This window comes from Hyperoodon ampullatus (assembly GCF_949752795.1).
Source record: "Hyperoodon ampullatus genome assembly, chromosome: 9".
NCBI classification, from domain to species: Eukaryota; Metazoa; Chordata; class Mammalia; order Artiodactyla; family Ziphiidae; genus Hyperoodon; species Hyperoodon ampullatus.
Window position 1 is genome coordinate 62999965 of NC_136922.1, and position 18570 is coordinate 63018534.

The 18570-nt window shown below is 54.7% G+C and overlaps 1 protein-coding gene across 6 annotated transcripts in view; it reads right to left on the reverse strand.

Annotated features, from left to right (window-relative positions):
• Positions 1–7916: 7916 nt before the first annotated feature.
• Positions 7917–18570, reverse strand: part of CRHR2 (corticotropin releasing hormone receptor 2) — a gene marked incomplete at its 5' end in the record, with an annotated part of 43116 nt that continues 32462 nt past the window's right edge. For all 6 annotated transcript variants that reach the window (XM_079711333.1, XM_079711332.1, XM_079711336.1 and 3 more), the window contains 7 exons: positions 7917–8991; positions 10179–10220; positions 10649–10784; positions 10981–11066; positions 15923–15995; positions 17447–17507; positions 18036–18189. In XM_079711333.1, coding sequence (XP_079567459.1) covers positions 8851–8991; positions 10179–10220; positions 10649–10784; positions 10981–11066; positions 15923–15995; positions 17447–17507; positions 18036–18189 — 693 coding nt within the window. In that variant the 3' untranslated portion in view covers positions 7917–8850. The remainder of the gene's footprint in view (positions 8992–10178; positions 10221–10648; positions 10785–10980; positions 11067–15922; positions 15996–17446; positions 17508–18035; positions 18190–18570) is intronic.

The window sequence follows — 18570 nt, forward strand, 5'->3', positions numbered from 1 at the left end:
TTCCAAGGCCTTTTAATTTTTTAATTAATTAATTAATTTTTTTTTGGCGGTACGTGGGCCTCTCACTGTTGTGGCCTCTCCCATTGCGGAGCACAGGCTCCGGACGCGCAGGCTCAGCGGCCATGGCTCACAGGCCCAGCCGCTCCGCGGCATGTGGGATCTTCCCGGACCGGGGCACGAACCTGTGTCCCCTGCATCGGCAGGTGGACTCTCAACCACTGTGCCACCAGGAAAGCCCCCCAAGGCCTTTTAGAGACAAGAGTTCCTGGATCTGGATGAGGCCCCCTAAAAGGAACTGGTAACTCATGGTAGCTACCTTTTTTTTTCTTTTTTAACTGAGTTTTCTATATTGCAGGATTTAAAAAAAAATTTTTTTTTTATTTTTTGGCCACACTGTGTGGCATATGGGATCTTAGTTCCCCGACCAGGGATTGAACCTGCGCCCCCTGCATTGGAAGTGTGGAGTCCTAAGCACTGGACTGCCAGAGAAGTTCCCGTATTGCAGGATTTTTAAGAGGATTAAATGAGAAAGTACATGGAAAAACTTTTCGTCCAATCTGCCATGCAGAGCCATGCAATGTTCACGTCTTCCTTCCTTTCTCCACATTCAATGCACTGATCCATCTGGACCTACAATTTCTACAAATTTCTGTACTGTCTTTTTTCTTTTCTTTTTTTTTTTTTTTTTTGTGGTACGCGGTCCTCTCACTGTTGTGGCCTCTCCTGTTGCGGAGCACAGGCTCCGGACACGCAGGCCCAGCGGCCATGGCTCACAGGCCCAGCTGCTCCGCGGCATGTGGGATCTTCCCGGACCGGGGCACGAACCGGTGTCCCCTGCATCGGCAGGCGGACTCTTAACCACTGCACCACCAGGGAAGCCCTGTACTGTCTTTTTTCATTCCATTGTGCCTCAGTAGAAGGTCCCTCCAGCAATCTCACTTAGAAAACTACTTCCTACCCCGCAGGGCACCAGAAGGAAAGAGGCCAAGGTTGAGATAGGCTGGGGGACTTGGGGCAATTATGAACAATAAGATACAAAAACGCCACAAACCGTCATTTCTGAGGTGCTGGGGGCAAAAGCAGGGTACTGGGCGTGCCCCCTGCACACAGCGCCACCAAGCAGGGGGGCAGACCACCTAAGCCACCCCAGCTTCCCAGCCCACCAATTCACCCCTATGCATTTAAGGGACCAGCTTGTCACCCTCCCCCGCTTGGGGAGCAATCGAGGGCACCTGTTACTTGGTTTCGCTCCCTCGTGCTGCAGCATGAATCCCAGTAAAGACTTGCCTGAATTTCTCGTCTGACCTCCTATCAATTTCTACTGATTAAAGAATCCAAGGACCCAGGTCGGTAACAAAGGCACTAAAATTGTGCAAATTCAATGGTTTTCAGATTCATGCTTTTGGAACCCTTAGTTCAAATGAAATCTCTCCTGAAACCCTGACATTTCCTGGGTACTGGCAGTTCAGGGCTGGGGCAGACAAGCCCCTGCCCTCATGCCCTTCATGACCTGCTGGAGGAGATCCAACCTTACATACGTACTGTAGGTGAGTGTGGCCACTGAGGAGGATCCGGGAAAGAGTTGCCCACTGCCAGGGCAGGTGGGCACAGTGGGAGACACAGCACAGGACACACCTTGTGTGCTGGTGGCTCCCAGGGCCCTCCTGTGTGAGGATGCTTGTTAAAAGTGCGAGTTTCCACCTCCCGGGATCGTGTTTCGGGAGGTCTGGAGTGGGCTCAGAAACCTGTGCGGCTTTAAATGCCCTGGTGCTTCTAACACACACCACCAACACAGGGAATTCTTATTAGCTAAATCAGAGCATTTAAATTTTATCCGGAGGTCAGGGGCTTTTAAACTTGGATCCGTGGTTCCTTTGACGGTTTCTGTAGACATTTCGTATGCTATTGAATACACTGTATTTTTGCACATTATACATCTATACTTTTCTAGCGAAGAGAATCCATCACATTTCCAAGGAAGGACTTCTTTCTTCTCATTCCTTCAGATGCAGACTTTACCATTCAAGTGTGCCTGTTGATGGTGCTGGGGAGAGCCCAGACTCTGTGTCAGGCAGAGGAATGAGATGGATTTAGAGACACAGGGCTGGGGGAGTTCATTTGCTTAGGAACTAGCGACACAGACCCCGTAGTGCACCCTTTGGAAAGCCCTGAAAGGACGATGTATTTGGGGCTGAGCTGGAAGAATAAGAAGGAAAGGAGGCAGCTGCAGGGTCGCTCGCAGGTCGACCACCAGCCTTCCCCAGAGAACTGGAGGCCAGAACTGGAGGAGGCAGGAAGAAATGGCAGGTCTTTGAATTTCTTCACCTTCTTGGGCAGAAGGGCCTCCATGGGGATCCATGATGCCGGATTGTTTATCGCCAGTTGGGCCTCAGGGAACCAGAGGGAGCCTTACTCAGTGCCCTGAAGAGCTAATTAAGAATCACAATTAATTACTTTGTTGTATCACAACAGAGGCTGAGGGATGAATTTCGTTCTTCCAGATCTAGAATCAGCTCCTCTCTGCCCCTCCGTGCTCAGGCATTTGTCCAACAAGCAGATACCCAGAGTGGACATGGGACTCTACCTCAGAGGGTCCCTTCTACACAGGCTCTCCTTCCAAAGCGTAGTAGCTAACATTTGGAAGTTTCTGGGGATCTGGCTCTCATTCATTTATTCAAGCAGGATTTGTGGCCCCTACTATGAACTCAGACAAACGTGGGGTTTAAGTAGGGTGATCATACAGAGTTGACTATTGAACAAAACAGGTTTGAACTGCATGGGTCCACATGGGCAGATTTTTTCCCACTAAATGTGAGCTCCAGAACTTCACAGTACGAGGTTAGCTGAATCCCTGGATGTGAACAGCAACTATGGAGAGCCAACCATAAGTTCTAAGTGGATTTTTTTTTTTGATGTGGACCATTTTTAAAGTCTTTATTGAATTTGTTACAATATTGCTTCTGTTTTACGTTTTGCTTTTTTGGCCACGAGGCATGTGGGAACTTAGCTCCCCGACCAGGGATCGAACCCGCACCCCCTGCATTGGAAGGCGAGGTCTTAACCACTGGACCACCAGGGAAGTCCCTATAAGTGGATTTTTGACTGCCCGGGGTTGGCACCCCACTCCCCAGCATCGTTCAAGGGTCAACTGTAGTTTATTGTCCAAATCAGGACACTTGTGAGAGTAAGAGGGATGCCTTTAATGACACCAGGACAATAGGCGTAAACCTAGGTGAGCTGGGGCAGGCCCGGTCTGGTCACCCTACCTGGTGAAGGACAGGCTCACCGTCCACCCAGCAGGACGTCAGGACCCACACAGGCGTGGGGCCCCTCGGGTGGGATGAATCTGTGGACACCCGCAGGAAAGTCTTGGAAGGATGTGGAGGCTTAGCTCCTCCAGTTTTCTGTCTACATGTGAAGTGGAGAAGAGAGGATGCCCTCAGTCAGGGCCTGGCCTCTGGGGTCTGTTGGTGGTGAGGTATGGAGCCAGAGAATGGATTTTTGCCTCGTGCAAAGCTAATAGACCTCTGGGAATCTTTGTGCCTCTGGTCTGTCTTGCTAGCACTGAACTCTAGCCTGTGAGTTAACCAGCTCTGGGAGGAACAAATAGAAAAGGCCAGTTTATTGATTGCATGTTTCTAGAGTGCCTACCGGGCGCAGAGTTCTAGCTATGGGCATAAGTAACAACACATGACTCCAGCAATTCCAGCCCAGTGGTGGAGCCTGGCGGGGATTTTGTTAGCTCCCAGCGGGGACATGTCCTACTGATGCTATCAGGAAGGCTTCCTGGAAGAGAGGCTCTTTGACTCTGGTCCTGTAGGACAGGATTTGCCAGATGCAAGCCACTGTGATAGTTCTGTGGTGGGGAAGGCACATTACAGCTCTGTGGGATGGCCGTAAGCTCTGGGAAGAACTCCCTAACAAGAAATCTGGAGGAAACTCAATCCACACACGGCATGATCTCAGCTCACACTCCTCCCATTCCTCCTGCTAATTACCATCTGTAAGCGGGCGCCCCCTCCGGAGAATTAGTGGCACCTTAGGGGCAGAGCCTGGAAACCATACTGAGCATACTGATGCACAAATTTACTTTTTTTTTTTTTTGTGGTATGCGGGCCTCTCACTGTTGTGGCCTCTCCCGTTGCGGAGCACAGGCTCCGGACGCGCAGGCTCAGCGGCCATGGCTCACGGGCCCAGCCGCTCCGCGACGTGTGGGATCTTCCCGGACCAGGGCACGAACCGTCGTCCCCTGCATCGGCAGGCGGACTCTCAACCACTGCGCCACCAGGGAAGCCCCCAAATTTACATGTTTTAAACCTGCCTCTTTCCCTCCTGCTGCAGCTGCCCCTCCTTCGAGGTTTCCAGAAAAGCAGATCACTCACTTTCTCTTTCTATAGTACACAAACGTGTGTGTGTGTGTGTGCGTGTGTGTGTTGTAAAGAAGAGACAAGAGATGTTCCCTTGTTCAGTGACTCCCACACCAGACAGCAACCGAAACATTGTTGAAAGCGCTGATTCCTAGATCCCACCCAGTCTGGAAATAAAGTTTCCCCAAGTCTGCTCTCCATTGGTTCTGGGTGTCCTCGGAGCAGTGGGTCCCTAACCAGGCTCCCGGGCTGGAGGGACAGCTCTTGTCCACCAAACTCTCCCTGACCCTGGATGAAAATGTCACTCTAGGAAATGACTCCCCCGGGGCCTCGCAGACCCCCAGAACTGCCTCACGATGGCGCCAGGCATGTAAAGGGGACGACTGGTTCTGAGGGTGCCCTTCACCTGTCTCTCCTGTAACAGCTCCCTTCTCATCCAGCTGCCTCACTGCCCCTGCGCCCCATCTGCCCACGGGGCTCTGGAGACACTCAGGAAGGAAGAGCAGCGAACTGGGTCTGTGTCTGTCAGTCCAGGGAGCTCCCGGGCCTGGATGGAGGGAAGTGGGAAAGAAACAGGGGAGGGTGGCTGAGGTTTTGTGTCCCGTAAACCTTGTCTGGCTTGAGGCCACCATGGGCACGGGCTCAGAGATGTGGAAAAAGCAGGGGGCTGAAGAAGGTGGCGACTGCAGAGGCTGACTGACCCCTGTTCCCCACGAGGACAGACAGAAACGGACACTGAGAAATCCACCCAGGGAGAGATGCCGAGCACCGATCCTTTTTCCTGTTTTTACCTTGTACTGTTTGGGAGTTGTTTCTTCTCAACTAGATTTTGAGTTTCTTGAAATGGAAGGCTTGTCTTATTTAGAGTGTTATTTCTAACACACAGTGGGCACACAATGGTGCTCAGTAAATGGGGAATGACTGGCTGATGGACGTGTGTGTGTCTCATGTCTGGGTCTACCTCTGTGCGTCCCTAGGAGTCTCTCTGTGTCCATCTGGGCCCCCCTCTGTGGCCCCAGGGCCCCCCTCTGTGCCATGTCTGCCTCCACGCCTGTAAGCCTCTGTGTGTGCCTCCTTCTCTATGTAAGTCCACGTGCTGGTGGTCACTTTCTGCATCTTAGCTCCACCTTAAGTCCCTTTTCTGTTCTTCTGCTAGTTAGTCTCCTCCACAGGAAACCAGGTCTAGAGGCTTCAGCCTCGCTGGGTAGCACCTTACATGGACCCTCCCAGCAGGGAAATGTCAGACTTGTGTTTCACTTCCCAGCATCACCTGCCATGCTTGCTGACGTATGTGTTGTTTACGGGCTCATACCCCAGCAGGCACTTTGTGGCCTGACTCTGATGATGAGCTGGGGGTGGCAGCCGTGCTGGGGACAGGGCTCTTTCTGTGGTCTCTCACTGTCAGTGGGGCCAGAAGGCTGGTGTGAGGACTACCCTTGTGGTCTCAAGTCTACCCCAGCTTTATAAATCAGGGGGCTGAAAGGGTTAAACAGGAGACCCTAAGGGCACAGGGGTCTGGGAACTTGCCTGCTAAAGAGGAGAGTCTGTTAATGAGGCCACTTTCCAGGAAGGCCAGCAGGCCAGGGGCTGTCTACAGGGAAGCAGACGCTAACGAGTGGGCTTGGCTGCGAGGAACGGGGCGGAACGACGTTAATGAGTGTAGGACCCAGAGAGAGGGCCTAATGGCTCTGGTGGCATTTCAAAGCCAGAGCTCAGCGGGGCCGTGACCAGGGGCCCCGGTGATGAGGAGATGCATGGTCAGCACAGGGCCGAGAAGGGGCCTCTCCTAACTGCAGAGGGAGCCGGTCAAACTGCCCCCTCTTGCTAGCCCTGCTGCACGAGGGTTAGCGACTTCGGGGCGCTCCAGGGCAGGCCCTCCAGGGAGCAGGCCCGTGCGGTAATGAGTGGCCAGGACTTGGCGCTGAGGCTGTGCGGAGGCCTGAGTTCTCTGCGCTGCTCCAGTTAGCACTCAGCTCCTCCGGCAGCAGGGCTCTCCAAGTGGCCTACCGGGGCCGAGCCATTTGCAAGAGCCCCCGAATGGAAGCGGCCATCGTGTTGCCTCTGAGGGTGCAGGAAGATTTTCCAAGACCCGCAAAGGTTCTGTATCCGGGGGACGCACGAAGTCAGGGCGCCCCACCCCTCTCAGACGCACAGGTGTGAAACGGCGCTGTGTATCTCACACGTGCACCGCCCGGCCCAAGCGCCAGAGGGCACCCAGGTGCCCCGGGTGAACCACCAAAGGAGCTTGTTCTCCAGACAACAAAGCCCTTCGCAAGTCTGAGATTTTTCATTTCATTTTTCCCAGCCAAATTTAAAGAGGACTTAATCAAGTGGCCAGTTGACAGATAATTTTTGATGATAAATCACTATGCAATTTTGGGCACACATCTCGGAAGGAATTCAGAGAATTGGGTGACATCTCCTTATTTGTGTGAAAGGCTTCTCAGCATGTAGAGCTATAAAAGTGGAAAAAGAAAATGATGCTGAATCCCGATTCATCCATAGATACACAAATAATTAATTTCTTATCTGTTTCACTAAGATGTGTTTTCAGTATTTTCCTTTTTAGGTTTAACAATTATAAAAATTTTTAGTATCTATGTTGTTTTAATCAACTGTACATTATATTTTACATCAAAAATTAGTTGTAATAACTCAAACCAGAAGACTTTCTAAAAAACTTAGAATCTTTGGTCACAGGAAATTATTTCAATTCCGATTTCTAAATATATATTTGTGGCAGAGAAGTATGATAAGGTGAGCGATAAAAAACTTGCAACGGTAAAAAATGCTGCATTAGCAAAAACCATTCTGTAGGGGGAACGGAGTGAAAATACAGGTTCAAAGAGAAAAGGAACCACCTAAAATTTCCAACTGTTAAAGAAGAGCAGGTTGTGGGTTTTGTTTTTTTGTTTTTAAATAGATGAGAGTATTAAATCACTGCTGTGTTTGGATTTCATAAGATGAACTTTAAAGGGTTGGGGCAGTTTTATTTTAAAATGTCAATATTTACCAAATGCTAGAAATCACATCCCTCACAAGTTTTAAAAAGTATGTGAAAAATATTAGATGTCAACTTAAAAATGTGCAAGATGGGACACATAATTTTTAAAAAATGGGGGAGGGGGCATACTTAGAGCGAAAGCCCTTTTGAATCCCAGCCTGGTGGCTCCTCTGGCCCCTTGACTCCCACCTTCTCCTGCAGGGAAAGGCAGATGGAGGCCAGGATGGAGATGGCCCTGGCTGTGGCTCACGGAGACTGCAGTGGCGGGGAGAAGGGCTGCTCTACACTTCCATCCAGATTCCAGAACAGGCCATGGCCTGCTTGGGGAGCTGGGCCTCTCCTTCACGGTGAATTAAACTGCCTTCAGCTGGGAAGGAGGGGCAGCTATTGGCCTGGGCAAACCCGCAGGCACAGGTGGAGAGGGAGAACCGGCCCTAGGCCAGGGCGAGAGTCTCTGCAAATGATGATGGACCCAGCCCACCACTGCCCTTGGCCCACAGCACGCCTTCAAACCTGAGGGAAGGCCGCGTTTCCACAGAGGCACAGTTTATTTCACAGACAAGTGGAGATGTTGTTTCTGAAGGGGAGGCCGAAGCCCAGTCTCGGGTGTGGGCTGAGGGACTCGTTCCAGTCACCAAAGACGTACTTTGGTTTCTGCTATTTCTACCCAACTCCTCCTCCCAGCCTGTTGTCCCCCACGCGTCTCCTCCCCGTTTCGTCCTACACCGTGCATCTGGTTGGCCTAAGCATGTACGGCTGCCCTGGCAACGTCTTCCTCCCCACCTGCCCCTCCCCAAGGCCCTGAATCGGTGGACCAGGCTGAGAAGAGGGCTCTCAGGAAAGGAGGCAGCATCCTTCCAAGGGTCCGAGGGGCAGGAGGATGGGGTGCAGGTGAGGCTTCTCTAAGTGAGAGTCCCAGGGACGAAGCCAGTGGAATGAATCTCTTACTCCAGTTGCTGTGCCTCCCTCCAACTGCAGAGGGCGCCACAAAACTTAGAGGCAGAAGGCTGGGGGTGGGACCAACCATCACCCCGCCGCTGGTGGGAAGACCCTTGCCATGAGTGGGGCAAAGGAGCCCCAGGTCTGTCATGAACTAGCTGTGTGACTTGGGCAGGCCCTCCCTGGCTCTGGGCCTCAGTTTCCTCATCTGTGAACAGGGTGACAGTGAGGATCTAGCCAGAGAGGCTGGCGCGGGCAATGCCTGAAGACCTGTGACCCGCTCTCCTCCGGGGGTTCCCGTGACTTCCCGGCTCAGCTCCTTCTCGCACTGAGACTTGGGGTCCAGCCGGCCCTGGTTCCCGAGAGCCCCTCGTGCTGCCTGCATAGCCTCCCTCCTGCCGGCCTGGAGAGCTGGTCTCCCCACTCCCTCTGCCCCCATCAGAGCCTGCGCAGCCAGGAGAACCCAGAGAAAGGTGCTGGAGGAGGATGGGGAGGCTGTCCCGATGGTGGATTGATGGGCGAGGTGAGGGTACTGAGGGGTCATACAGCGGCCGTCTGCTTGATGCTGTGGAAGCTGATCCGCGTGGGTGACGTGGGGATGGACACGGCCCGGGCCCTGGGGACTCGGAGGGAGTGATGGTCCTGCCAGCGGTGCCACTTCTTCCTCACAGCCGAGCGCACCTGCGGGGAGGAGGAGGCTCAACTGGGCCTGTGGAGGCCAATCCTGGGTCCCCACCAGTCCTCTCCCCTGCTTCCTGCCCCTTGCAGGGCCACCAAGGGAGGCTGGGGCGGCCCCCCTGACTGCCACCCTCACATCCAGAGACCGGCTGTTTCCAAAAGCAGGGTCCTTCTCACCTCCTCTGCAGCCCTGACCTCCTCTACCTCCTGAAAGACCTGCATTGCTTACCACAGCACGCAGCTGAGATGGAGAGCTAGTCATTTCAAGACCTGACCGTCACTGGTGCTGTTCTATTCTCATTTGTATTGCAATGGAAGAAGTTTTTCTGCAAACTGGATCATGTCCCCCACATGCCAGCCTGGCACATGGTTGAACAGAATAACTGTTCCGTAAGCACTCATTGCTTGCTTGCTTTAGTGGCTCCTTCTCTCCCTGCCCTCCAGCACATGCCGGTCTCCACTGTTGGACTTTCCTATCTGGGGTCTGCTTTGACAGACCCAGGCATGCAGACCCCACCACTGCCCTGTGCACGGGCAGGTGAAGAGGCCTCAGGATGGCTCTGGCATTCCTCTGGGGTGTCTGGAAGCTCTCGGGCCCTGGGAGGGTGTCTGCTCTTTGCCCCAGCACCCACTGTGTGTCCTCAGCCAACACAGGCCTGAGTGAACATCTCCCCCAAGTCCGCCGCGCTGGGATTCTGGGCCTTGTAAGCTAACCAAGCTTCACCAGAGCCTGGCTCCCTGGAGCCCACCCAAAGGCGTGTGGCCTTCTCTGCGGCGGTAGGGGACAGGAGAGGACGCGCTGGTGTCTTTCTGCTCCCTGGGTCCATAAAGGCCTGGATGCACAGCTCACACCTGACTTGCTCCTGGAAAGCGCTCTCCCGTCATCACCTGTGTTCTGGCTTCCTTCTTCTGTGAGCCCCTGTGGCCTGGGCTCCTGCCCACCCAGCTCTCCGAGTGCAATGGGAGAGTCGGTATATCGTTTCTGACCTGCAGAGTCAACCTTCTAAACTGGTTGGAGTCCCTCAGGCAGGATTCCTGTCTCCCCAGAGCTGGATGGTTTCTCCAGACTTCCCCTCCCTTCTCCAGAGCAGAGCTGAGCAGAGCCAGGGACGCCCAAAAGGCTGGGGGGCTCCCCTCGAACTTCCCTGGAGTGGGGTCTGAGGACAGGCCTCCCGGGCCTGGTGTCATACCTCTCCATTGAAGAAGCAGTAGAAGACAGACACAAAGAAACCCTGGGAAGGAAGAGGGAGAGGTCAGTGACCTGCTCAGGGAGCCACTCTGCCTGGGGGGTCGGGGGGTGAAGAGGGGACAGGATGACTGGGGGAACGCTCTGACTCAGGACCCCGGAGGCTCAGAGCTGGGTAGGCACCCCCATCGTGGAGCAGGTGTGCCGGGGTCCACCGCGAGTGACAGGCTGCCATGAGTCCTCAGAGCAGGGGCTGGGCCGGCAGGAGGTGCAGGCTAGGGTGACCCTGACCCGGTCGGGGATGGGCCCACCTGGGCCCTGGGGTGGGAGTGACGGGGCCAGGGCCTGGGTTCAGGGTGTGCACACGCTTGTATTTCAGCGCATACGAACTAAACCAAGCCAGCGAGGGCACGGGTGCCTGAGCACGCCAGGTCAGGGGCGCTCACTGTGGCCGAATCCCACTATGTGCCCCACCTGGAACGACTGCAGGAAGGAGTTGAAATAGATGAACACGATCTGTGACAGCTCGTCCTCCCCAGGGTTGACGAAGAAGAGCATGTAGGTGACACCCAGAAGGGGCAAGAGAACCAGGGTGGCCTTCACCGCCTTCCTGGGGAGGGGGGGAAGGGTGACAAGACCCATCTGAGCCCCTGAGGCAGGTGGGGCCTCACTCGCTGGCATTTCTTCTGGGAGCCTGAGCGAGGGCCCTGGGTGAGGACTCAGAGGACCCTGCCCAGAGGCAGGGGAATGGCCCAGATGGCCCCCTCATTCCTCCCCTGCTGAGGGTCAAGGCACCCCTCACTCACCTGTACTGGATCGTCTCCGATGTGGTGGATGCTCGTAACTTTGTCATTAGGATCCGGACGATGTTGAACAGAAATACAAAATTGACCTGGAGGGACAGGGGGCAGAGAGGGAAAAAGGAAGGACCACGAGGTGGGGATGAGAGGAGAGGCAACCACCTCCCCTGTAACCCACTGAGAATCCACGTCCCACTCCACTCACCCAGCACCTGCCTGGGGTCCCAAGGCCTCTGCTCCTCCCTCACCGGGGCAGGCAGGTACCCCACTTGCCGGGTCCCCTGTCACCGGAGGGCTCCAGAGCCTGCTTCTCCACACCCTGACCCGAGGGAGGAAAAGCAGCCTTGGAGGCCGTGCACAAGGGCGCAAAGGTCACTCCTTCCTGAGGCGCCCAGAGCTCTGCCCGGCCCGCCCCCGCTGCTGCAGGGCCCCCACTTGTCAACTGAGGGTCTCCCTGAGGCCCTGTGGACAGAGGACAGCCCTGCCCCGGTGGAGCAGACCCGGCCAGATGGAGTGATTAATCTCTCACCATTCGTCCCCTGCACCCAGGAAAACTCTAGATTCTTCGCAGACACGCCTGAGGCAATGGAGATGAACAGGCTGCTGGGCTGACTCCAGCAGTTGGCTCCTGGAAAGGCCTCATTTATCTTCATTCTGAGCCTTCTCTCAGCATCGGAGCCTGCCGCTCCCAGCCTCTCCCCGGGACCTGCCCGTGTGGCCTCCCGGGGCAGCCCTGTGCTGCATGTGGTCTCTGTGAGTGTGCTAGTGTCCTGTTAACCCGTGTCGGCTTGTCTGTGTGCCTGTGTGCTGCCTTCTCAATGCTCCCCGTGGGTCTGTGCTCTGTGCTTGTGTGTGTGCCTTGGTGTGTTCCTGTGTGAGTGTGGACCTGGGGACAGGGACACACCTGTGTCTCTCTTCATCCACCTCCAAGTGCGAGTAGACAGGAGAGTGAGTGTTGTATGCCTGACACCCTGGGGATCTCTCACAGGAAAGTACCCATGGGTCAGAAGGAGATACATATTAGCCCAGGGGTGTCTGCTGGCTCACGTGTGTGCACATGTCTGAGTATGTGCGTGTGTTTATGCACACACACACATGCCCCTCCCAAGTCCTGGTCCTGAGACTCCGTCATTTCTGAAGCCTCCTAAGTTCTGAGGCTTGGGGACACAGGCAGACATCACAGGACGCACATCCCTGTGGCCTCTGGGTCACCCCTAAGCTTGAGGATGCTCTGGGGCCCTGGGGGGCTCCCTCCTCAGCCACGGCCTGCTGCTCCAGTGACCAAACTGGCACAGCCTGGTGAATCCAGGGTGAGGGGCGGTGGAAGCGTTCAGCCAGGGCTGCCCACGGCCTGCTGCGCCTTGCTTCCTCTTAAGACCTAATAATTTCCAGCTCCTGGGTTTCTGGTCTATTCCCTTGGATCATGAGGTCACTTTAACACATAGGCCGATCCTAATTTCCTCATACAAGTGATACAACATACTTGACCTTTTCCGATTCTTCATGACTTCTGTGAGAATAGAGGTGGTTGGAGTCAAAATATATTCTCATTTCTTCCACATTTCCCTGCATTAAATCTTATTCACTAATCAATCGTCCATAAACCCACTAACCAATTCACTCAGTTATCCACCCACTTATCCATCTATCCATCCATCCATTAATGCATCCAAATATTACTCAACCATCCATTTTATCTACCCACCCACCCACCCACTTATTTAACGTGTAACATCCATCCATCCATCCATCGAAATATCTACTCAACATTCATCAGTTTATCTACCCACCCACCCACTCACCCACTTATTCAACAGGTAACGTACATACATCCACCCATCTAGTCAATAAGCAATTGCTGAGCACCTCTGGGCTACAGGGCGCTGTTCCATGTGCTGAGGCAAGAGCAGGGACAGGGGCTGGTGTGGAGGGTCTGGGAGACAAGGCCTTATCCCCTCTGCTCACCCTAGGCAGGAGCTGGTGATGCTGCCCACACCCCACCTCAGGCTGGTCTGTGCAGCCCCAAAGTCACTCTTTCCTTTTGGGCTTGGTTCCCAGCCTCCCCCTTTACAACATCTTCTCCACCTCACTTCACTGCAGGCACCTTCCCCCCTTCCCCAGGGAGCCGCTGACACCGCCCTCCCACCTGGTTTCCAAACCCTCCCCATCTGCGCATGTGCAGAGGCGGGCGCGGGGAGGGAGGAAGGAGGACTGACATCTCTTCCTCCTTGGCTTCAGACACGGTTCCTCCTGTCCTTTAAACCCAGGCTGGGAGAGGTAGTCCCAGCCCTTGGGGGTGTCCTCCGCTCCCCTCCAGCTCTGGGTATTGGGGTGCTGCCATCACATCTCAGCTCCTTGCAGCGCACATTCACCAAGTCCAGCGACATAGCTAGCCTGCTTGTCTACCTGGACCTGTGGAGCCTGGTGAGTCTCAAAGGCCCAAGTCCTGAGTCCTACTGCGTTCAGGGCCCTGGCTGGGCCACAGAGAAAGCCCAGACAACTCACATCCCTGCTCACAAGGCCCCTGGACACCAGGGTTCTCCCACTAGAGTATGCACATCAAAGGCGCTTGTTCCAAATGCAGCTCTTGGACACACCCCAGAGATTCCCAGTGGCAGGTGGAGGCCCTGGGATCTACATTTGGGGCAGCTGGGATATTGCTGGGGAAGATACCACCCATGGAACAAAGAGTCAAGGCTTTCACCGGACAGACCTCATGTGCCACACACCATTCACCTGTAGCTGCAGGGGACAGTTCTCAGCTTGGGGCTTTCTCTGGTGCCAGGGGAGCTATCTCAGCCTGAAAACGGGGAGGGGGGAGCTGGAAGTGTGGGGATTCAAGGTCCCCAGGGCAACCTCCACTGATGGGGCATGAAGCATATGGGTAAGTAACCCTGCTTCCCGACCAGCGGTCAATTCTGAGGCTCTTCTATGTGTTGCCCCATCACTTGATGGGGTGATGAAGCCTGCTCATCACTTAACCTTTATCGGTTTCCTCCCTTCCTTGTCTTCTACTCCCACCCCTCGTTGTGTTTCCTGGGACCAGCTCCCACATGAACACCTGGCGCCAAGTCCTTGTCGCATGGCTCTAATTCCAGCTATTCCAATTGGCATCTGCGTGGCCTTGGGCAAATTACTTAATTAACGTTTCTGAGCTTCTGCTTCCTCGTCCATCCAGTGGGGAAAGCCATGGAGCCCGTCTGGGAAGGTTGGCACAGGTTCAAATACTCATGGAAAGCACTGAGCTCATGCCTTTCCCATGCGAACAACAGTGACAACAGCTTCCTGCAAACCCAACCAGCCAACTCACTTCCCAGAACCCAGAAATGAGCACGGGTCTCTCAGACAGCTGTGGACCCCTGGGGGAGGCCAGGGGTGGCAGGGTATCCAAAGGAAAGGATGGCGGGAGGCGGTGGGTAACCGGCCCTCCAGTCTCAGCTCAGCTAGCTATTAGTGATGACCTTGGGCAGCTGTTTCATCTCCCAGGTTCTTCATCTGTGAAACGGGGAGCATCATCCCTACTTCCGGGCATCGAGGATGTGAGGACTGGGAGTAATGAAGGTAGAGCTTCTGGAAGGGCTGAGCTTGGAACCTGGAAGCCCAGCTGGGTGTGGGCCGGGTCCAAAGGGAAAGACAAGCATGGGGCTCTTGGTGAGGATGGAACCGGAGAAGGGGGCATGGAGAGGAGGCGGGAGTGGGGTATTGTCACTGGGCCTTCCAAGCCTGTCCCCCTTCTCTGTTCATTTCCTCACTGCTGTCCAACATCTTTGCAGAGGGGGCTCGCTTCCCACCCAAGCCAGCCTTCCTTGCCTGAGTCCCAGGCTCATCAGAAGCCCTCTCCCTCCAGGATGGGCTCTCAGCAGGTGGCAGGGGGGGGATGGGTCTCATGGGGTTTCTGTTCACACTGGCGGAGGGGGGAATCAGTGACTCATTGCAGCTAGGACTCCAAGGACAATGATTCCCCCCTCTGACTGCTGACAAGGACTGGCTTCTGTCTTTGAAATGAATGGAGCCCTGATGGTGGAATTTCAGGCAGTGGGTAAAAAACCTTCCTAGTCATCTCCGGTTTGTATACATCAAGGACACTCCAAAGATGGGGGGTCAAATGAATCCCTGAGGAAGTTACAAAAGGGAGGGAAGTAAGGAAGTAAAAAGAGATAAACAGTCATTGTCTCCAGGGTAGAACAAAGAAACCCCCATTAGGCACCTGCTGTGTGCAAGAGCGGGGTGGTGCTCCCTCTCAAGCTTCGCACAGGGAGCAGGTGGCCCTTTAAGGAGCCTGAAATAAACAAGCCTGAAATAAGTCTTACGTAAATGCCAGTTTCTTATGGGGCTTTTTTGTATGTCTTTTTTTTAGCGTATGATATATAATGGGTTCGATTTTTTTTGCAGAATGCAGCCTCTACTTAAACTCTACCTTAATTAAAGCTCGCTGTGGTTGAGACATGGCGGCAATTATACCTTAGATGTTAATACATTTGGCAAAGGGCGGGGAGCTGGAGGAGGAATAATTGCTCATTACGCTTCCATTGTCCCACTGCTCCAGGCTGGGGGCGGTGGGCTGGGCTCTGGAGGGGGTCGCTGCGGGTAGAGGGAGATGTAGGTCTGGGCTGAACAAAATCCCGCGGACCCTTCTCTTGCCACCAGCTGCCCCCTTGCCTGGCTTTTACCTGGCAAGGGGATGTCAGATGTCGGAGGCACTAGAAATCTGCCAGTCAGATTTTCTCTGCCCAAAACCTGAGGGCCAGAGAGGGGAGAGGGCTGCATCAGGGCATGGAGCGTGAGGAAGGGAGAGCTGGGAGCGGTATGCCAGGCAGCGGGGTGGTGCATACAGAGTGTGTGCGGGGGCGCCGATCCAGACCCTGTCCCTCCCCAGCATCTCTGCTGGGTGGGTCCTCTGCTGTCCTCCTGGTGCCCAGCCCTGTCCCATTTCCCACTGAGGACCTACCAAGAGCACGAGGATGATGGGGCCCTGGTAGATGTAGTCCACCAGGTCGCCGGGCTCCTTGCCAAACCAGCACCTGCAAAGATGGAGTGGCTGTAAGTGGCCTGCTGAACCACAGCCTGGGGACCACTGCAGCCTCGGGGCCAGGGTTCTCTGCTTGACTCTTTCTGAGATCCAATCTCCATGGCTGTTCCTTCCCCCGAAGCCTGGGTGGACAGCCCCAGCCCCACTGACCACCCTGGCTCATACATGGGCTGCCTTTCGCCCTACGTGGAGGGTCTGGTCTCCCCAGGCAGACTGAGGCAAGCCCCGGGTCTCCTCCCCCTTCTCCTTGCTCCCTCGCCCCATCCCAGGATGCTGGGCCCAGGGCTGGACATGCAGGAGGCTCATGAATGGAGAGCTGGGCTCCCCCTCGCTGGCCAGGGCCCAACCGCCTGTACCACCTGTTCCCGCATTGCTTGGAGCCCACCTCTCCTTGTGCCAGGCACTCAGACGCACAAAGCAGCAGATGTGGAGGCGGGAGCCTTCGATCCCTGGCCTCATTCACCCAGGGAAGGAAGCTTGCTGCTATTAGAGGCTTGGTTATTCTTTGGGGATGCTGGGGGTGAAGAAGCTTCAGGGTCTGGGGGAAGGGCTGGCCCAGGACCCAGTCTGGCTCTGCCAGCAACTCCTACTGGACCTCAGAAAGGGCCCCACAGAGTTCAGGAAATTCTGTGTCTTCTGCAACTTCAGAGGTCATCCAGTGCACATTGCCTCAGGTAGGATTCTCCCTTGCAGCCTCCCAGCACTGGTTTTTTTTTTCTTTGCTTGAACACCCCCTTTGATGGGAAGCTCACTACCTCTCAAGGCAGCCCTCTCACTCTTGGGCAGCTTTTATCGTTAGGAGCTCTTCCTAATGTTGAGCTCTTAGAACCCATGCCATTCCTGCCCCCTGCCCCCAAATCCCATCTGCTCCCTCCATCCTCAGAGACCCCTTGAATATTTGTATACAGAGACTGACGTTCCTTTGTCCCCTCTTTTCTCAGCTGGTGGCACCCAACTTCTCCGCCATTCTCTGGCTGACCTGCAGCCAGAATTGCCATCATCTGGGCTGAGGCTGAGTATTTCAAAGTCTCTGGTGCAGAGAGGGTCCCAGCATGAACACTGCACCCCAGGAAGAGACTGGGATGCCAGAATAAAACAAGCTTCCACTGGCCTGGCCCGGGCATCTGTGAGAGGCTCAATGCCACAGTTGGAGGTGCTCTGAGCTGAAAACCTGGAGCCAGACTTGCCGCATCCAACTGCAGGAGGAGGCCTTACCAGAGGCTAAGGGGGTCGTGCATTGGGTGCTTAAAGGAACGATTCCTAACTCAATTCAACAAAGTTGACTTGACACCTATCGCATGAGTACCTCTGGGCGCCAAGGACATTTTCTCAATTTAAGGACAATGGAAAAGTGAACTGTCCTGGCGTGGCTGCAATTCTTGCCCCGTGGCTGACCCGTCCTAACATCCCTCTGAGCCCCATGGCTGGCCTGTCCTTACTTACTTTTCATTCTCATAGTAGAGTTTGCCAATGGCCCAGGCGATGATGATGGGGCAGGGGATGCCTGAAAGAAGGACAGACACAGCTGCAGTGGACAGACAGATGGTCAGGAGCCCCTCTTGTAGAACACAGTGTGGGGGGGACCACAAAGGGCTAGGATCTTGTTTGCAATCATCTAACTGCAGGCCATCCATGACCTTGAGGGGCCCTGTCCCTAGACCCCTGCCCCCATCCCTCCCTCACTCTCAGCCATCCCCTCCAAGCAGGTCAGAGAGATGAGGGGACAGCGTGATTTTCTGAGGTTTTTTGATAGAGAAGTGGAGCTGGCCAGCTTTTCTTTTGAAGCCAGAGACAAAGGTCTTTGGATTGGCCATTCCAGGCAAGGAGAGGAAGGCTATCTGTGGACTGTCCTTTCAGAGGGACTATTTGCTTCTTCCTCTCCAGCAGGGAAGGGAGTGGCTGCATCCTCGGGCTGTCCTGGGGATGGTAGACAGGAATGTGGTCCCGCCCTTGGACCCAAGATGAAGGGAGGTGACCCTGTCAGCAGTACCCTCTCCCCACTAGACCCTGCAGGTCCCCCCAGGACCCTCACACCATCCAATGAAGAGGAAGAGCCGCTTGCGCAGGCGATCGGTGGAGTAGGTCATGACGACGGCCGTGTGCAGGTAGCAGCCCTCCACGAACATCCAGGAGAAGTTAGTCACCACGAAGTAGTTGAAGCTGGTGGTGATGCAGCGGCACCAGACCTGCACGGGGCAGGCAGCAGTCAGTGGCTGCCTGGGGCCAAGGCCCAAGTGCACAGCTCGGGCGCTGATGGAGGGGAGGTCGTTTGAGTTGAGTCATGGACATGGCATTAAACACCCTCGAATCTCATTGTGGGAAGCTTCATCCTTTCTCTTTCACTTTTTCAGAAAGTGCCAGGCTCCCCTGGTACCAGGGGGTCTGACTTCTCCCTAGTGTTTTCTAATCTCGTTTTTCATAAAAGAAAGAGGGAGTCTGGCTCTGAGCTTTCTGCAGGGAGAGGCTAGAATTGAACAGCACTGTCGTGTTTCACCGTCACTGTTTTTTGAGGGTCACCTTCAATTACCAGCGAGTCAGACTGGTTTCCATTTCGGGACGGACTATGA